At 40.2% G+C, this 18,989-nt stretch overlaps 2 protein-coding genes across 2 annotated transcripts in view; one reads left to right on the plus strand and one right to left on the minus strand.

Annotated features, from left to right (window-relative positions):
- Positions 1-113: 113 nt before the first annotated feature.
- On the plus strand, positions 114-10,695 carry Pno1 (partner of NOB1 homolog). The gene is made up of 7 exons (XM_048352638.1): positions 114-363; positions 599-748; positions 2,638-2,721; positions 2,907-2,967; positions 3,211-3,328; positions 8,992-9,062; positions 9,908-10,695. Exons 1-7 carry the CDS (start codon positions 160-162, stop codon positions 9,973-9,975), a joined length of 756 nt encoding a protein of 251 aa, XP_048208595.1. The 5' UTR covers positions 114-159; the 3' UTR covers positions 9,976-10,695.
- Positions 10,696-14,536: 3,841 nt separating this feature from the next.
- Ppp3r1 (protein phosphatase 3 regulatory subunit B, alpha) overlaps positions 14,537-18,989 on the minus strand; it is a 43,800-nt gene continuing 39,347 nt past the window's right edge. The window contains exon 6 of the mRNA XM_048352639.1: positions 14,537-16,662. Coding sequence (XP_048208596.1) covers positions 16,615-16,662 — 48 coding nt within the window. The 3' untranslated portion in view covers positions 14,537-16,614. The remainder of the gene's footprint in view (positions 16,663-18,989) is intronic.

Genomic DNA, 18,989 nt, shown 5'->3' on the forward strand with positions numbered 1-18,989 from the left:
GACACCGTCTCGGATCCGTCCCCAGTCCCGCCCCTCCCGGCGTTGGAGATAGTTGGTCAGGGGACGGAGCTTTGAGGCTGATTGGCAGGGTCGTGCGCGGTGCGCCTGCGCAGTGCGGCCGCGCACGTGTCCCTGCACTGGTGTTTGTTAGCTGTGGAGATGGCGGAGATGGAGACTCAGACTGCCGGTGCCCAGGACGGCTTTACTCCGGTCACCCGTAAGGGTGGCCGGCGGGCGAAGAAGCGGCAGGCTGAGCAGCAGTCCTCCGCGGGCGAAGACGAAAGCGCGGGCCGCATGGACACAGAAGAGGCCCGACCGGCCAAAAGGCCTGTCTTCCCTCCCCTGGCCGGGGACGGATTCCTGGTACTAGTGGCGGGGATCTGGGGTCCCTAGTAAAGCCGGCCCGGCCGGGTCAGGCCAAGCTGGTGGTCTCCCCAGGTGTCGGAGCCGGGCGGGGGGCTATCCAGCCATGACTTCTTAGGGAAAGTGACTCTTGGAAGTTTTAACTGTTCTGTGAAGGGGAAGTATTTTTTTTTTGTGGGTCGGCTGTCATTTTACAACTCCACACGTCTCTTGAGGTGTTGTTTGTTTGTTGCAGAGTGGGAAAGAAGAAACACGGAAAATTCCAGTCCCAGCGAATAGATACACACCCTTAAAAGAAAACTGGATGAAGATATTTACTCCTATTGTAGAACATTTGGGACTTCAAATACGGTTTAACTTGAAATCGAGAAATGTGGAAATCAGAGTAAGAATGTCAGCCATTTCCTAATATACTGTTTTCTCTCCAACAGGGATGAAAAGGCATGATCAGATTTTCCTTAATAGGACTTTTTCTTTTAAGTGATTTTCTTTTTTTAATACAATGTGAGTTGGAACTTAACAAATACCTTCACAATATTCATTCAGCACAAGTTTTAACTGGATTCCTAAATTGATGCTGAGATTATATCAAGATGCTAGAAGTGTTTGTGCAATTTGGTAACGTTGTGTGCTGAATTAAGAAAGATAGGTAGAGAGCACTGGTATGCACAGAAGTAGGTAAATGATAAAGTACTCGCTGCAGTACAGGTGCTTCATATTTTCATGGCATTCTTACGAGAAATGTGTTTGAGAAAAATAGAAATTATTTTATACATATACATTCTTTGTTTTTCATTCTGTGTTGTCAGTCAAGTAGAGATTTAAAATTGATACTGAATTTTCCTCTTCCAGGTGTCAATTTTGTGTCAAAATTGATCACCAAAATTATTTATGTTTGCCTTTGTGAGAATGCTTATGCCATCATTAAGATTCCTGTGGACCTACATCCTACTAGAGCACTTAAACACTACCCTAAGTAGTTGGCAAAGTTCCAGAATGTGACATTAAAACCTCTCTTTGCTTTCTTTGCCACTCTAGTGTCTTTTTAGTGGTAGTTTCATGAACTTTTCCTGCCCAGGCTGACTTGGAACCTTGGTTCTCAGATCTCATCCTTCTAAGTAGCTAGGTTACCACTGAGGCTCATCTCAGTTTGAGTTCTCAGCATCTATTGATTCTGCCCTGTGCCAATCGCTTATTGGTACTTTGACATATACCGCATCATTTGTTTTAGGACTGCTGGGTTAGGTAGATAAGAGGTGTGAGGAAACAGAGTCAAATAAGTTGAATGTCTTGGTCAACATAAGGGAACCAACTGACTCAGGATTTTCCACTTTGACCTTCCTTTTATAAATAAGAAAATTTACATCTGTGAGGATCCTTGCTACTTACCCACTGTCACATATACCATTGGAACTAGGATCTGGTTTTACATGTGAAAGTTCAAAGTAGTTTGCCATTACAAAGTGGTATATGGTTTAAAGTTGTGCCATATGTAGTCTCCTCAGCTAGATAGTGAGTCTAGGTTAGAGAGTGGAAGTACTAGCTTTGAAGTGAGACTAGTGTTTGAATCTTCCCTATTTAAGGTCTTAGTACCTCAGTTTCCTTAGATATAAAAGTGTATTCAAGAGTATAATGATGGTATGGCTAAGGTGTGTAAAGCACGTTATTTACAGTGGTAGGAGTTTAACATTTCTGCAGTTGTTAGATAAAAATGGACCAGCCTGGGCCCTAAAGAGACAGACAGCCATTGGGCCATGACAGAGGAGTGCTGCTATTAACCCAGAAGTCCTACATCAGTCATATAGTGCGGTTAGTCACTTGACCATCCTTTTTTATTTTTATTTATTTATTTATTTATTTTTTAATGTTTGTTTGCCAGTCCTGGGGCTTGGGACTCAGAGCCTGAGCACTGTCCCTGGCTTCTTTTTGCTCAAGGCTAGCACTCTACCTCTTAAGCCACAGTACCACTTCTGGCTTTTTCTGTGTATGTGGTACTGAGGAATTGAACCCAGGCCTTCATGAATGCTAAGTAAGCACTCTACCGCTAAGTCACATTCCCAGCCCCATCCTTTAAAAAAATGTTTAGTGGAGCTGGAAAGGGTTTGTCTGCTAAAGACTGCTTATCCTCCCCCCCAAAGGTGGGGGGGTGTTCACATAGACCAATGGGGAAGGGTGTTGTTAGTGAAGGTAATTATAATGGGAAAGGTCATTTCTTACTTTAGAATGTTTTCTTTTTTTCTCTTCACTATTTAAAATTTGATTACCTTTTTGCAGACTTGTAAGGAAACGAAAGATATTAGTTCTTTGACAAAAGCAGCTGATTTCGTGAAGGCCTTTATTCTTGGGTTTCAAGTGGAGGTAAGTCTGTGATACTGAAAGTGGAGACTTGAGAAATATTCTATGGATCTTTCAGTGAGTTGGCCACTTATCAAAGCATTGAGTCCTATACTACTGGGGCTTGTGTATTTTTTGTTGTACAGTGCTGTCTGTGTTACGTGTCCTTGGGTATAAGTGAGAATCTTCACAGAGCTTTTGTATTTTAGGATGCACTTGCCCTCATCAGACTGGATGATCTCTTTCTAGAGACCTTTGAAATTACAGATGGTGAGCATGCAATAGTCTTCTGTGAACAATTATCCTTTTGTGTTGCTAACTTTGTATTGTATTGTGACTTTCAGTTTCCTAATACATACTGCTATTTACACTTTTATTCTGAAATGTGCATTTTGTGTGGGAAGTTTAGGTAATGGTTGAACTTCTGTGTAGTGGGTACAGTGGAGTAGCTTCCATTGGGTGGAATGGAGTAGTTTGCCATCTGAGGTCTTGCTTTTCTTCTTTATTCTTTAGTTAAGCCCCTCAAAGGAGACCATTTGTCAAGGGCAATAGGAAGAATTGCTGGCAAAGGAGGAAAAACCAAATTCACCATAGAGAACGTGACACGGACACGGATAGTTTTGGCTGATGTGTAAGTGTGTGATCTTGAGAAAATTATTGTCATAATGGTTAGTTTAAAAAAAAAATCTAACAATTGTTTGTGTATAATATTCTTGCTAATTTATTGGAAGTATCTGGTTCAAAGTAAAGACCATCCTTGAAAGAGGATTACATTATCAAGAAAATTTCACTAATTGTAAGGTGTTTTTTTTAACTTAGCAGTGAAAGAAATGTATGTGAAGTTAGTAACATAATATGGGCAGTGAGGGTGCTAAAAATGAATTTGAGATTGCCCATCATGCCTTGAAGCTGCTCCTGGTCATGCTTGCAACAACTGCCAGATGGGGCCTGGAGCTTATATAATGCTATGACATGATGAATGAAACAGTTGACTGAGAGGCCGAGGGATCTACTTGTAACTGAATCCAGAAATGATTTTATTAGAATCTATACACTTCCATGTATACATATAAATTTGTATAACTTATCTCGCTTTTGCTCTAAACTGAGGGGCGTAGTATTTAGATCTAAATTCTCCTTCGTTCTTTCCTTTCCTTTCCTTTCCTTTCCTTTTCTTCCTCCTTCCTCCTTCCTCCTTCCTTCCTTCACCTAAGTATCCAGTTGAATGAGCTGGCTCACCAGTAATACAGTCCTGCAGTCCACTCCATAGTCCCTGAAAGTTCCCCATGTGCTTTTGTGTGTGTGTGTGTGTTTCTAAGAATTGAACTCAGCCTCACAATTGCTCTGCCACTTAAACCTGCAATCCTTTTGCTTTTAGTTTATTTTTCAAATAAATTCTGGTGCTAAATTGGTCTGGGCTGGTCTAGAATTCACATCCTTCTACTTCAACCTTCTGAGTAGTTGGAATTACAGCTATATTACCCTGTCTGCCCATGTACATCTTTTTTGGTCATGGGGCTTGACCTGAGGACCTGGGCACTGTCTTCCCTGAGCTCTTCAGCTCAACACTAGCACTCTACTACTTGAGCCACAGAGCCATTTCCATTTTCTGGTGCTCATAGGAGATAAGAGTCTCACAGACTTTCCTGCCCAGGCTGCCTTTGAACCATGATCCTCAGATCTCAGCCTCCTAAGTAGCTAGGATTACAGGTGTGAGCCACTGGCACCTGGCTTCAGTGATTACTTTCTATTGCATATTGAACTTCTTTTTTTTTTTGCCAGTCCTGGTGTTTGAACTCAGGGCTTGGGCACTGTCCCTGAATCCCTGAGCTTTTTCTCAAGGCTAGTCCTATACCACATGAGCCACAGTGCCACTTCTGGCTTTTTTTGTTTATATGGTACTGAGGAATTGAACCCAGGGCTTCATGCATGCGAGGCAACCACTATCACAAGCCATATTCCCAGACCCACATAGTTAAACTTTCTATTGTTCGTCACAGTTTCATTTGGGAGCCATTATGAATCAGGTTGCTAGGAAATTATTGTTTTTATCTTTCATAATTTTTACAAAAAATTACAAGTAATTTGATGAAATTAAAGAAGTGTACAGTCCTGGTTTTTGCTATATATAATCTAATTGGAAATCCACATGTTTAACAGTTCATATTAATTATGGAATGGCCATAAGATGGGCTGCTATGTACTTGTAAATGGTGTGATGATCTGTTGCTTATAATCTAGCAAAATATAGTACAATGTGAGCAAAATACAAAAGTAGTTCACTCCAAATATATTCAGAATGCAAAATGGGAAATAATATTGTATATGTTCCTTGAGGTTTGTTGTGTACAGTAGACCTCTAGTATTCACAGGTACATGATTCCAAGGAGGCTTCAAACATTGAGGAAAAACTGCGTGCTCAGGAAGCAGAGTTCATATGTAAATTATTCAAATTTACCTGTACTGTATACACAGTGCATATGAGCATCCGTAACTTGAAATCACATAGAATCAGTACCTTCCTGTCACAAAAAATTACTGTTGTACACGTTAACACTCACCAAAACTAGATTTTTTTGGGGCTGGGGATATGGCCTAGTGGCAAGAGTGCCTGCCTCATATACATGAGGCCCTGGGTTTGATTCCCCAGCACCACATATACAGAAAACGGCCAGAAGTGGCGCTGCGGCTCAAGTGGCAGAGTGCTAGCCTTGAGCAAAAAGAAGCCAGGGACAGTGCTCAGGCCCTGAGTCCCAAACCCCAGGACTGGCCAAAAAAAAACTAGATTTTTTTTTCCTTCTCTTTAATACTGCTGATGTTAGCTCCGTAACGCCACTCAACTTCCACTAACCTTTCAGCAAATCTGAAGTTTTCAACTTAACACTTCAATTAAACACATTAACTTTTCCTTTGTTTTTTAGAGAGGGATGTTTTCACACAATAAGGGCAGGGAAAAAGCAGATCACTACAGTAAGCAAGATTTAAACTAATGATAATGCTAGAGAGCCTGAGAGTTCTTCCTCAGAAATTAATTTTTTGTTGTTTTTGAAGTTGGTTTTGGACTTTTAAAAAATTGAATAATTAACTGACAAATAAGGTGAGCTTACTTGTTTCCAGCTATTGCTCCATTACTTTGATTCTTTTAGTAGCAAAGCTATTTGCACTTTGTTCTTGATGTGTCTATTTCCTCATCCATCATGCTGCATTTTATTTTAGTTTATTTTTAGCAAAATGAGACACGTGTAGTTTGAAAGGCCAGTTATGTATGCTGCTTACCTTTATCTCACCCTCACCCTGAAGAGCCAGTTTCATCTTGCTTAGGTTAATTTTTAAAAGCTATTTATTTGTGCCAGGGACAGTAGTGCATACCTTGGTATCAGCTCCTTGAGTGGCTGAGGCCAGAGGATCACAAGTTCAAGACTAGCCTGGGCAACATTGCAAATTCTGTCTCAAAAATAATATAATAATCCAGTTGTATTTCCAAGTATCTTACTATTCGACAGCTTTTCAATTCTTAGATTCAGTGGTGATTTTTCTTTTTTCTTTTTTTGCCAGTCCTAGGCCGTGAACTCAGGGCCTGAGCACTGTCTCTGGCTTCTTTTTTGCTCAAGGCTAGCACTCTGCCACTTGAGCCACAGCGCCACTTCTGGCCATTTTCTGTATATGTGGTGCTGAGGAATCGAACCCAGGGCCTCATGTATATGAGGCAAGCACTCTTGCCACTAGGCCATATTCCCAGCCCCTCAGTGGTGATTTTTTCATCCTAAAAGATAAAGATTTAGGGTTTGGTTTTGTTTTTTGTCCTGGGCCTTTAACTCAGAGGCTGAATGCTTTTTTGCTCAAGGTTAGCACTCATAACTTAAGCCAAAGCTCTATTTCTGGCTTTTGTTGTTGTTAATTGCAGATAAGAGTCTCAGTGACTTTCCTACCTGGGCTGGCTTCTAACAGTGATCCTCAGAATTTAGCCTCTTGATTAACCAGGTTTACAAGCATGAGCCACCTGCATCCAGCTAGATTGAGCTTTCTTTTTCCTCCTCCTTTTACGTGTGTAGTCCTTGTTATACACATTTAGCTTTTCTACCACATCAGCTTAGTCCTCCCCTTGTAGCTGAACAAGGTGAAATTCTGTGACCTTTTTCTTCTGCATATGTGTTCTCTTGAGGAAGTGAATCTGGTATGGTTAGTTTCCAATGTAATGCCATAAAGACGTCTGCATCTTCTCTATCTCCTTTTGGTATATTTAGATGCATGAGCTGTTAATTTATAAAGCTCTCCTGGAGCATTTGTTCCAAAAGCACCTGTACTGTCTTATTCTTGTCCCTGCTTCCCCCTCTGTGTCTTTACTAATTTGCTATTAGAATCCCTCATTCAGGGCTGGGAATATGGCCTAGCGGTAGAGTGCTTGCCTCATATACATGAAGCCCTGGGTTCAATTCCTCAGCACCACATATATAGAAAAAGCCAGAAGTGGTGCTGTGGCTCAAGTGTTAGAGTGCTAGCCTTAAGCAAAAAGAAGCCAGGGACAGTGCTCAGACCCTGAGTCTCAAGCCCCAGGACTGGCCAATGAAAAAAGAATCCCTCATTCACTGTTAACTTTCTCTGGAGGGAACATAGTTCCTAGGTTCCCCTACTGCTAAGTTAGATCCAGTTTGCTTGAGACTGTGGGTCTACAGAGTCAGTTCCTGGTTTTCCATCTGCTTTCTGCCTTCCTGGAACTTAGTACTATCATCATCACCTTCTTCCTTCTGGGTTTGTATCTTAGCTATCATTTTAGTGATATGGGCAGGGAAACAGATCACTAAGCAAGATTTAAACTGATCATAATACCAGACTGGCTGAAGGAGTACTTGTGTGTTCTGTCTATCTGGGGGTGTTTGGAAGTATGTTTTAGGCAGGAGGAGCGCACAGGTGTACTAAGTTGAGAGTCTGTCATGTGGAAGCCTATGGCTTCATGTACTTCACTGGAATAAACCAGTGGAGGATGAGAAATAATGGCCATATAGTAACATAGGAACTTTGACTTTTTATCTGAGTCAGGGGAGGTCACTGGATGATTGTGAGCGAGGGAGGGGAGGCAGGATGTAGGAGTGAGACGCCATGAAGGATTAACTCAGTAGGTTAGAGGTCCTGGAGAAGTTGAAGGACTTGGCTATTGGCAGATTAGTTAGCATGAAGTGGAGTGATAGAGGAAGAAGACTTGAATGTTTGAAATTCAAATTATGGAGGGGTTGCAGCTTTTGGTAATGACCAAGAAGACTAGGACATGACAGTAGACATAAAAACAGGATGGAAAACAAGATCCAATGTGTGTATAAAAGATGTCAAAGCCCCAAGAGGCTAGGGCATTGGAACTGTCATCCCACAGCTAATGAAATTATTAGGCATTGTGATGGGAGTAGTCAGAGCCAGTGAGCATGGAGCTAAAGTCTTTCAGGATGGTTTGTGGGGCTGGCTGAGGGTCCCAGCAAGATGTAGTAGGCAATGTGGTCTTAAGAGAGCAACCTAAAGCTAAACGCTGAAGGGTCTAGGAGTGGAGATGATCCCACCCCCACTCCAGTTGGTGGTATGTGGTTTTTGGAGAAAACTGGTCACCATGAGAGGTTGGTTTTAGTTAAAACACAGTGATTGGGATTTTAACCAAATTTTAAGAATTAAAAGATTTATCCCAATAAATATTATAGAATGGAAACAGTTTTAAGGTAGACTTCAAAAGGCAAAATCCTGCCAGGCCTGTTGGTACACACCTCTGTAATCCCACCTACTCAGGCACAGGCAGGAGGATTGTAGGCTTGAGGTCAGTCTAGATAATATAAATATAAATAAAAGCTGAGTGTGTGATTCAAATGGAAGTCCTGGTTCATTTGCCCCACCAATACTTGAAAGTGCTACGAATCTTATTGGAGTTGTAAAAGTCTTCTCAAAAGGATGATCCTCCAAATACTGAAGACATTTGGATAATTTTTTATTAAGTTGTTGAAACATGTTATAATTTATATGCAATTTTGTTTGCATTTCTGGGTATTCATTGGATAATTATGTAGTCTAGTAGTGTATAGGTTTCTTGATTTTTGTCTGTGTCTCTCCCCACCTCCTTTGTTCTGGATTGAAGAGCTTCACATATATTTCTTTCATTTTAAAAGTGATCTTAGGATATTTAGAGTTCTGCAGCCATTACTTCTGCCTTTGTTTTCTAATCTGATCTATTTTTCTGGAGTTTTTAGATTTCAGGATTTAGTAAGGAAATGTACTTTGGGGCTAATTTATGGCTAATTTGACTCATTTCATCCCTTTCAGGAAAGTACACATCCTTGGATCTTTCCAAAATATCAAAATGGCAAGAACTGCCATTTGCAATCTCATCTTGGGTAATAGAAGTTTACTTATTTTCATTATATTGGTGTGTGTGTGTGTATGTCTTTGCCTGTTTTCTCTGGAAACGATGGGGAATTGAGGAACTCAAGCCACATTTGCAAAGCAGTTTAGGGTAATATTGAAGATTCCCAGCGGAAGTCCTTGGGAGTTGGCAGCTGTGGGCCTAGAGGAAAATGCAGAAATTCTTTGCTTAGATATCATTTATCCAAGAAAATTAGTTTTATTGCTTAAATCTCTGCTGCTTTCCCATGAGAAATGTGCAGAAAGCTACTCCAGAACAGCAAGAGCATCACAGCCTGGGTTTCACAAAAGGAAGGCTTGCTGGGCAGCTGCCTTGTTTGAGCCATGAATATGGGTTCTAGCACTGCAAACTTGGATTGTCCTCTAATGCCCAGAACTGATTGACTTCTTTTTTAAATAGTTTGACAATCCAATGCCTTTCAGTCTTAGAAACTTAAAATGTTTTTCTGTAAGATTCTTTTCATGGCTCAAGATAAAACTTTTTTTTTTTTTTTTTCCGGCCAGTCCTGGGCCTTGGACTCAGGGCCTGAGCACTGTCCCTGGCTTCCTTTTTTGCTCAAGGCTAGCACTCTGCCACTTGAGCCACAGCGCCACTTCTGGCCATTTTCTGTATATGTGGTGCTGGGGAATCGAACCCAGAGCCTCATGTATACGAGGCAAGCTCTCTTGCCACTAGGCCATATCCCCAGCCCTCAAGATAAAACTTTGAAAACTCCCTCTTCTTATTGGGGTGGTCGGCCTTTTTTTTGTACAATATCTATATAGGTGTGTGTGTGTAATTTTATTTATGTATAGATTACTTTTTTTCTTTTAACAGGAAATCCTCCATCAAAGGTTTATGGCAATATTCGAGCGGTGGCTAGCAGATCAGCAGATCGATTTTGATTTCACATCAGAGATTTTATCTTCAGACTTCAAGGAAAAAGTCCCAGTGAAGCCATGGCTATAGTGGCAGAACATTAGCTTTAAGCAAAAAAGCTCAGGGACCACGCCCAGGCCCTGAGTTCAAACCTCAGGACTAACAAAAAAAAAGAAAAGGAAAGACAGTGGCCTTACTGTCTGCATGTGTTCACACAAAACCATGTAGGGAATGTTGCAGTCATCTTTAAGCCTGGGTCCTTTCCTCCATGCTCAGTCAGAAGCATAAACAGAAAGGAAAGGTTTAGAAGTATTTACACTCAACAGCATACAGAATAACTGTCAAAATCTAACAGTTATGTGTTAAGTATAACTTTAAATCACATGTATAGGTTTGCACTTTTAAATCCTCCCATTTATAGAAAATTTCTTGCTTAAAGCTTTCATATGGTGAGCTGGGAATATGGCCAAGTGGCAAGAGTGCTTGCCTCGTATACATGAAGCCCTAGGTTCAATTCCTCAGCACCATGTATACAGGAAAGGCCAGAAGTGGTGCTGTGGCTCAAGTAGCAGAGTGCTATCCTTGAAAGAAGCCAGGGACAGTGCTCAGGCCCTGAGTCAAGCCCCAGGACTGGCAAAAATAAAAAATAAATCTTTCATAAGAATTTTGAAGCTTATAAATTTGTGAAGTTATGCCCTGTAAATTGTAATTAAAAATTATCTCAGAAAACTATGAACCAACCAGCAGTAAGTAATGATCTTTGTGCTTGTTTTGTAGTTTGTAAAATGACTTTGTACTGTAACGTTGATAGGAGGAAAGTTTTATTTTTCAAATATTCATAAGTACTCACATTACAATGTTGGCTATATTTCTCATAATTAGTGCTTGCTTATTTAAATATGATTATTTTTAGAATGGAAGAAATCCAGTTTATTAAATGTGATTTGATACTACATTCTCTCACATATCTCACAAACCCTAACCGGACTTTTAATAATGGGAGTTTCATGAAAATTCATGAGAACTAAAGGAAAAAATACTTTTAATAAGCCTCTATTTCCTCTACATTAGTTATACTTGCTGCTTTCCCAAGTTGTTTTATATATTGCATGGGACTAGGTATACTTACATACCAATTGGAAATGCAACTGGAAATCACTGAAAATGGCTCTCCAAAGAAGTTTCTTCACTTCAGCAACACAACAGTACGGGGAGAGTATATTGGATTCCTTTACTTAGGTTGAAAAGTGGAATATGTTATGCTGGACATATACTGGCTTCTGTAGCACTGGCCTATTGCCACTCTGCACAGAAAGATACATTCAAAATCATAGTGGCTCACTACTAACATGCTTTTCTGTGATATGACAGCCACAGAATCTCATTTAATTGGCTTTTCAAAGCAGTTGTGCTAAAATGAACCACTGCTAGGTAAGTATATGTTTTGATTTCTAAGGAACTAAGGCAGACTATGATTTTGATGGAGAGGTTTGGGTTCTTTGTTAAGGAGAAATAATGTTTTGGTTATTGATTTACTTCACTTCCTCTTGAGGATGTCTTACGTAATTAAAACAATAATTGATTTACCCTTCTCTGAGGAAGTAGTACTACTAGGGATTTGAAATGAAGACAAAGGGACTTGGTTAGTTCCTGGAAGGGAATGAATGGAGGAGGAATAGAGGTAACAAATTATACTGTAGCGGGCTGGGGATATGGCCTAGTGGCAAGAGTGCTTGCCTCGTATACATGAAGCCCTGGGTTCGATTCCCCAGCACAGCACCACATATACAGAAAATGGCCAGAAGTGGCGCTGTGCCTCAAGTGGCAGAGTGCTAGGCTTGAGCAAAAAGAAGCCAGGGACAGTGCTCAGCCCCTGAGTCCAAGGCCCGGGACTGGCCAAAAAAAAAAAATTATACTGTAGCACACTGGTAGTTGATCTTAATGACCAATATCAAATCACTTCTTTAAACCCATGGGGCAAGTCACTAAATCTAGTACCACAGACATGCTTTTGTGTCTGCGAAAATTCAAGAACACAACTCCTGGCCTATTAGTTTACATACTAGTACATTGTCTTGGGAATAGGCCAGCAAGAGGAGTGCTTTTAAAGATGCTCAGTGACCATGAGAGGAGATGATGTTTCCTCATTACTCCAGGCCTAGGTTCCACTCATGTTCCCTATGTCATCATGGGAGGGTAGAAAGTTCATGTTTGTCAAATGCGAGGGGGACCCAATTTTCCTCCTCAGAGTCATGCCCATGTTAAGATAGAACAGAATCATTAGAGTGAGATTACTGTTAGGTATACATTGACAACAAACAAGGGGCTGGGAACATGGCCTAGTGGTAAAGTGCTCTCCTTATATACATGAAGCCCTAGGTTCGATTCCTCAGCACCACATCTATAGAAAAGGCCAGAAGTGGCGCTGTGGCTCAAGTGGCAGAGTGCTAGCCTTGAGCAAAAAGAAGCCAGGGACAGTGCTCAGGCCCTGAGTTCAAGGATTGGCAAAAAATAGTTCATAACTAGGAGAAACAAAGCATAAACGTGTTAGAAAAGGACAAGTGCAAGCAATGCAGTAAAGGAGACCTAGGTGTATTATTATCTAAAGGCAGCCAGGAGAGATCATTGAGCCCAGGATATATCTGAATTATGAACTAAAGGCATTAAGTGGAGATCAGTATGAAGCCTCCTCAAAACAAACTAGACACTAGTGTCGCATTGCTTCCTAGCTACTGAGAAGACAAGATCTGGAGGATGGTTCAAAGCCAACCCAAGCATAAAAGTCCAAAACTCCAAAATGAACAATAAAAACTAGCTGAAAGCTGGGCATCAGTGGTTCAAAGCCAACCTGGACAGGAAAGTTTGTGATACTCTTAGCTCCAACTAACTGAAAAGCCAGAAGTAGAGCTGTGGCTTGAGTAGTAGAGCACCAGCCTTATGCACAAAATCTTAGGCACAATACCCAGGCTGAGTTCAGGTTTTAGGACGGTACATGCGCACACGCACACACACACACACAAATGGGAAGTCATGATGGAAACAGCAAGAGTGCCGGCCAACCAAGACTTGAGTACAAACCCCAGTCCACTCAAAAAGAAAAACTACAGCCCTCAAGATCACTTCTGGGAAACATCCTAAGGAGTTTAAAACAACACGTACTCTATTTATTGTGGGTCTGTCCACAGTAGTCTAGGTATGGTATCAGCTGAGCTGCCCCACAAGTGATGAATGGATAAAGAAGATGCGGCATGTACATACCATGGGAAATAGCCACAACGGAATATACAGTTGTCATTTTTCAGGAAAATGGGTGAAACTGAAGATCACAGTGAGATAAGCCAATCTCAAAGGAATCTACACCTAAAAGACATATACTTAGATATACATTCACACATGTATATGTATTACAATATTTAAATGTGGGACAGGAGACAGGAAACAGGGAGGACATGTAACTGCAATGTATGTTGTCTAGCAGGCATTAGGAATCTCACTGAAAGCTAAGGCATAACAGAAACAACAGGTGGTTAGTCTGCCTATAATATATGCACACCTGAAATACCATGGTAAAGCCTGTGTACAAGGAAGATACACTAAGGTAAAACAGTAACAGTAAAGCAAATCAGGCTCTTGGGTGGGTACCAGTAGGAGTTGAGGAGCAACTACCAATGAAACTTTCCTTGTATAGTACATGCTAATTAAAAAGAATCAGGCACAGCTGCCCACTGGCACACTTGCCATCCTTTGCTATGTGAGATTATAGCTCCTAGCTGTACTTCCAGGGCAGCCAGAACACAATAGTTGCACATACTAGGTAGGGCAAGCAGCCTGAAATAGGTGGACTGAAGTCCAGGTGCAGGCCTGGGCAGGAAAGAGCCATCTCAGAAGTAGCCGTCAGGGCTAAAGTGAGGTTCAGTTAGTACAGCACTAGCCAATAAGCAAAAGCAGCAGGTACTGAGTTCAAGTACCTGTCTTGGACCTAAAAACGAAACAACAAAAAACAGCACAGCTGGGCACTAGTGGTTCACATCTATACATCCTTACTACTCAGGAAGCTGAGGTATGAAAAAAATCTTCATTCAAAGGCAACCACACAGACAAAAACCAATCCACACGTTAACCAGCAAAAAGCCAGACCTGAAAGCATAGTTTGAATGTTGAAAGAGTGGCATCCTTGAGCCAAAAAGCCAGCAAAAGTGGCTGAGTTCAAGCCTCAGTACCAGTACTATCGCTCCTAGCAGAACATCTACCTAGCAAATGTGAGGTCCTCAGTTCAAACCACAATACTACACACACATACACGTTAAAAAGAAAACATTCATTAGCAACCGGGTATTGGAAAGCAGCAGGGACAGGGTAGTACTGCAAAGGCGTAATGTGGAAGCAGCTAAGACAATTCCAGAAAGGGTGGTAAGAGATGAGATCAGGGAGGTAGCAGTTTGGAGGAATCCTTTTATTAAGGCTTTGTAATGACTACTCTTCCCATTATAAAGCACATTAATTTTACCTGTGGCTTACAATGAAAAATAAAACATTTTATCAATCTTTTTTAGCTGTGGAAGTTCAAAGACAACTAAACACAGTCAATGAAGTTTCAAATATTTTATTTTCTTATTCATACAGTATGAAGTTTTCTAAGGATCCCACAACATGACGCATCATGCAGAAGAAAAACTAAACATTCAACATAAATCACCCCCACCCTCTCCACCCCCACACACAAACTAAAAAAAAAAAAAAAGAAAAAAAAGGAAAAACCCTCATTCCCCAGTAAGGAAATAATGTTTGCACTATTTTTCTGTAACGCCAGCCAGGATATGCACAAGCAAGAGAAATAGAAAGCATTTGCTAAAATATTTGTAACAAATAATTATGTACAAAAAATTCACAAAAGACTAGTTCCCCCTTGAAGCAGAGCACATGGCAGTTGACACTGGAACAGATCAAACCACTGGCTGGGATTGTAAGCCATGTACTTTTTACTGATCCAGAGGAAGAAAGGTACATGTAGTGGAGATTCAGTTTGAACATTAACATTTCCAAAGTTTGGCAACATTATCTTTTAAAATTATGCAAATTATGTAAACAAGAGGTACATTTTAAATCGATCTACATGCAAAACTCCATGTCATGCAAGGACACCAAGCACCGGGATTTCTCTCACAGACAGAGCCCATGATGTGCAGCACTCAGCTGAAGGAGCAGCAGTGGCAGGAGGGGGCGTCCCACTCAACACTCAGTCCCCTGGACTCCACCTGCCCCACGACTACTCATGGTTCTAAAACCACTTGTTCAGAAAACTATAGAGGGGAAGATCACTGTCATATAAAGCTAACCAAAGTGTTTTTCTTCCAGCCAATATAGTACCTTTGCAGAAAAGGGAAGGGTAACAGCAAGTGGTGGAACATGATTTACTACTTTTATATCACACAAATTTATTGCGTTATCATCCATTACCAATTATTTGGGCAAGCAAAAAAAAATCATGTATTCTATACCTTGCATTAAAAATAAACAAGTATAAATTTGGATAAAATTTTGCTCTTCTACAGTGTATACAAGATTTCTCTCATTTAAGTCACAAGTGTATGTGTATGTTTACACACATACATGCACATTAAGTATCTCAAGTATTTTATATAAGCTCCAAGTCTTTTGAAACACAAGGGAAATTCATGGTTCAAACACGAGTTTAATGACAAATTATTTACCTATGTATAATGAAACAAACAATATCCTAAGCAGTTACATGATTGCTTCAGGTTTCCTTCATTAAGTAATGCAATAAGAGAAATCATGATTGCTTCTGGCCTTTATGAATAAAATCAGGACTGGTAAATTACACTTACTCAGGGACATTTAATAAATGTTAATGGCTCTCAGTTACAGAGTAACAGAAGGAAGCAGCCATAGCACTGTGCAGATACTATAGGAATACAGCCAGCTCTTGGCAGCAGCACTCAACTATACTTTCTCCTCAGGCAGAGATGGATTAAAAGCTGCTCAGCAACGAGACATAGTCCCTGGAAATATATTCATAGGTATAAATAAAATTACAGACTCCTCTGTCTAAAAAAATGTAATTAAGGTAAATAATAGGACATTAACAAATGCTTTGTCAATCTCTCAAAAGAGAAAGCACAGGAAAATAGCTGGCCTAACACCCGGCTCAAATTGTACAATCTTCTATCTACATATAAAACTGTGTGAAATAAAAGTAATGGTGTTTTATGTTCTGCTTGGCACTTTTGTACTCTATTGTTTTGTTTCTGAATCAAGTATATTAAATTAAAGCCAACCTATTACATATATAGAAAGCTACATATATCTATATATAAATATTTACATATGTATATATAGATACTTTCTTGTTATAAAAGATGAAGAAAAATAAATTAAAAAGCCAACCCCTTCCCTTTCTCCACCACATTGATATGCTCTTTTCATGTTGCTGTCCCTTCAGACTTTAAAGTGCTACACTGAGTTATTGAGAGAGCAAGAGTTCAATAACACTTAGTTGGCTTCATGAGGCTCATGTTGGAAAATGTGGCTTCACAGAGAAAAATACTTCCATTTAAATACACAGAGAGCATTGCTGGACGTCTTGAGCAGATCTTCAGAGATGGAGAAGAAAGCAAAAGTGTTGGGTGGTACTTTTCAAAGAGTCACACATCTACCACCATCTTTTTGTGGATATCTAGGCCACCTACAACCTGCAACGGAAAGAAGAAGATCCAGTTTAACAATGCTTAAGAGATGCTTTTTTAGTAGTTTAACAACCTTATCAAAAGTATATATAATTTAAGCTGGGCATGGTGGCTCACACCTGTAATCATAGCTACAAGAAGCTGATATAAGAATCGAGGTTCAAAGCCAGCTCTGGCTCTTATCTTCACTTAAAAAAACCAGAAGTAGAGCTGTGACTCCAAGTAGTAGAGCACTAGCCTTGAGCAAAAAGAGCTCAGGGTCAGCTTCCAGGCCCTTCCATGAGTTAAAACCTTATAACTGAAAAAAAAAAAACAAAAAACAAAAAACCGAACACTATAATTTACAAAGCATACTACTCTATCGATTTTTAGAAACTAGATTTAAAAACAAAAATTGGAGTGCCTCCAAGTTAGAGTTTTCAAAGCCTTTTTTTTCTAGGCGAACAGGCATTTTGTGGGGTTTTTTTTTGCCTGTCCTAGGGCTTGAACTCAGGACGTGGGCATAGTCCCTGAACTTCTTTTTCTTTTCTTTTCTTTATTTTTTTTTGCCAGTCCTAGGGTTTGGGACTCAGCCTGAGCACTGTCCCTTGGCTTCTTTATGCTCAAGGCTAGCTAGCATTCTAGCTCTTAAACCACAGTGCCACTTCTGGCTTTTTCTATATATGTGGTACTGGGGAATCGAACCCAGGGCTTCATGTATGTGAGAGGCAAGCACTCTACCACTAGGCCATATTCCCAGCCCTTTTTTCTTAAGGGTAGCTCTCTATCACTTTTGGGCAGTTTAATGGAGATAAAGGCTCCCTCAACTTTTCTGCAAAGGCCGGCAATGAACCTTAATCCTCAGATCTCAACTTCTTGAGTAGCTAAAATTACAGTATTATAGGCACGAGCCACCAAGCATCAGGCTCATTTTGCGTTTTAATACAAATGTCAACAAACTTGTCCTGTGAACAGCCAGAAAGTTCTTCTAACTTCAGAGACCACATTGTTTCTTTTCCATTTTCTTTTACTTAAATAATAATTTAAAAATCTAACTCAAAAGACATAAAAAAATAACAGGCCAGGGATAGTATTTTTCCTTCTTTGTAGTTTGTTGATGCCTAGTCTAGTAGTTTAATATTATATGATAACCATACTGCCATAAAAATTATTCTCAAAAGCCAAATGAGGGCTTCATTGGCAGTCTAATCTAGAAAGTATTAAAAAAATTCCAACTGAATAAATTTCTGTGTGCTGTTTCCACATATACTTCTCAGTAAATACAAGTTTATTTAAAAATAAAGAATAACCATCTACCCGATTCTAACAGGATGTCTTATTATGAATAAACTGTATAAGCAGAAAGCATGACTCATAAATGTCCACAGCTTGATGAGTTTCACAAAGTGAATAATATCCAAGTAATCAGTATGTACATTTTTACTCTGACCTCCTTCAAAAGGCACCAGCCAACCCACAAAACACACACACACACACACACACACACACACACACACACACACACACACACACACACACACACACACACCTGGCTTTTTTTTGTGCCAGTCCTAGGGCTGGAACTCAGGGCCTGAGTACTGCCGCTAAGCTTCTTTTTGCTAAAGTCTAGTGCTCTACCACTTGAACTACAACTCAGCTTCTCACTTTTCGATGGTTAACTAGAGATAATCTCATGAATTTTTCTGCCAGGGATGGCTTCAAATCACAATCCTGGGATGACAGCCTCCTGAGCACCTAGGATTACAGTTGTGAGCCACTGGTGCCCAGCAACCCTGACTCTTTTACATCATGCCTAAGTCTTCTCTGTTGTATATCGTATTAATAGAATCTCCCTTTTGAATCTATGAAGTTCCCCTCACTCAACAGTATGTTTATGGCATTAATCCATGTTGTATTAAAAATAATTGCATTTTTACATTTAAGTTTATCCTTTATAATATTTTATTTGAGGTAGGCACCTGTGACTCACGCCTGTAATCCTAGCTACACAGAGGGGTTAGATCTGAAAAATCACAAGTTTGAAATCAGCTAGGGCAGAAAGTTTATGAAACTCATCTCCAATTAACAACCAAAAAGCCAGAAATAGAGCTATGGCTCAAGTAGTAGAACACTAGCCTTGAGCACAAAAGCGAAGGCAAAGTTTCCAGGCCCTGAGTTCAAACCTCAGGACTGGCACCAAATACACACACACACACACACACACACACACACACACACACACACACACCTTACTTTAAAGATACAATACAAAAGCTAATTCACTCTATAAATTGTGCAACAGAACAAGTGGTTTACCACCATGTTTCTTTCATGAAGAGATGCTGACACTAGAG

Source organism: Perognathus longimembris, chromosome 8, assembly GCF_023159225.1.
Source record: "Perognathus longimembris pacificus isolate PPM17 chromosome 8, ASM2315922v1, whole genome shotgun sequence".
In the NCBI taxonomy this organism is placed as follows: Eukaryota; Metazoa; Chordata; class Mammalia; order Rodentia; family Heteromyidae; genus Perognathus; species Perognathus longimembris.

What these genes read in the sequence shown, in the direction of transcription:
- Pno1 (XM_048352638.1), top strand. Translation starts at nt 160, where the DNA reads ATGGCGGAGATGGAGACTCAGACTGCCGGTGCCCAGGACGGCTTTACT. An exon ending in GACCTTTGAAATTACAGATG is followed by an intron (nt 2,968 to 3,210) that starts GTGAGCATGCAA and finishes TTTATTCTTTAG; the next exon opens with TTAAGCCCCTCAAAGGAGAC. An exon ending in CATTTGCAATCTCATCTTGG is followed by an intron (nt 9,063 to 9,907) that starts GTAATAGAAGTT and finishes TTCTTTTAACAG; the next exon opens with GAAATCCTCCATCAAAGGTT.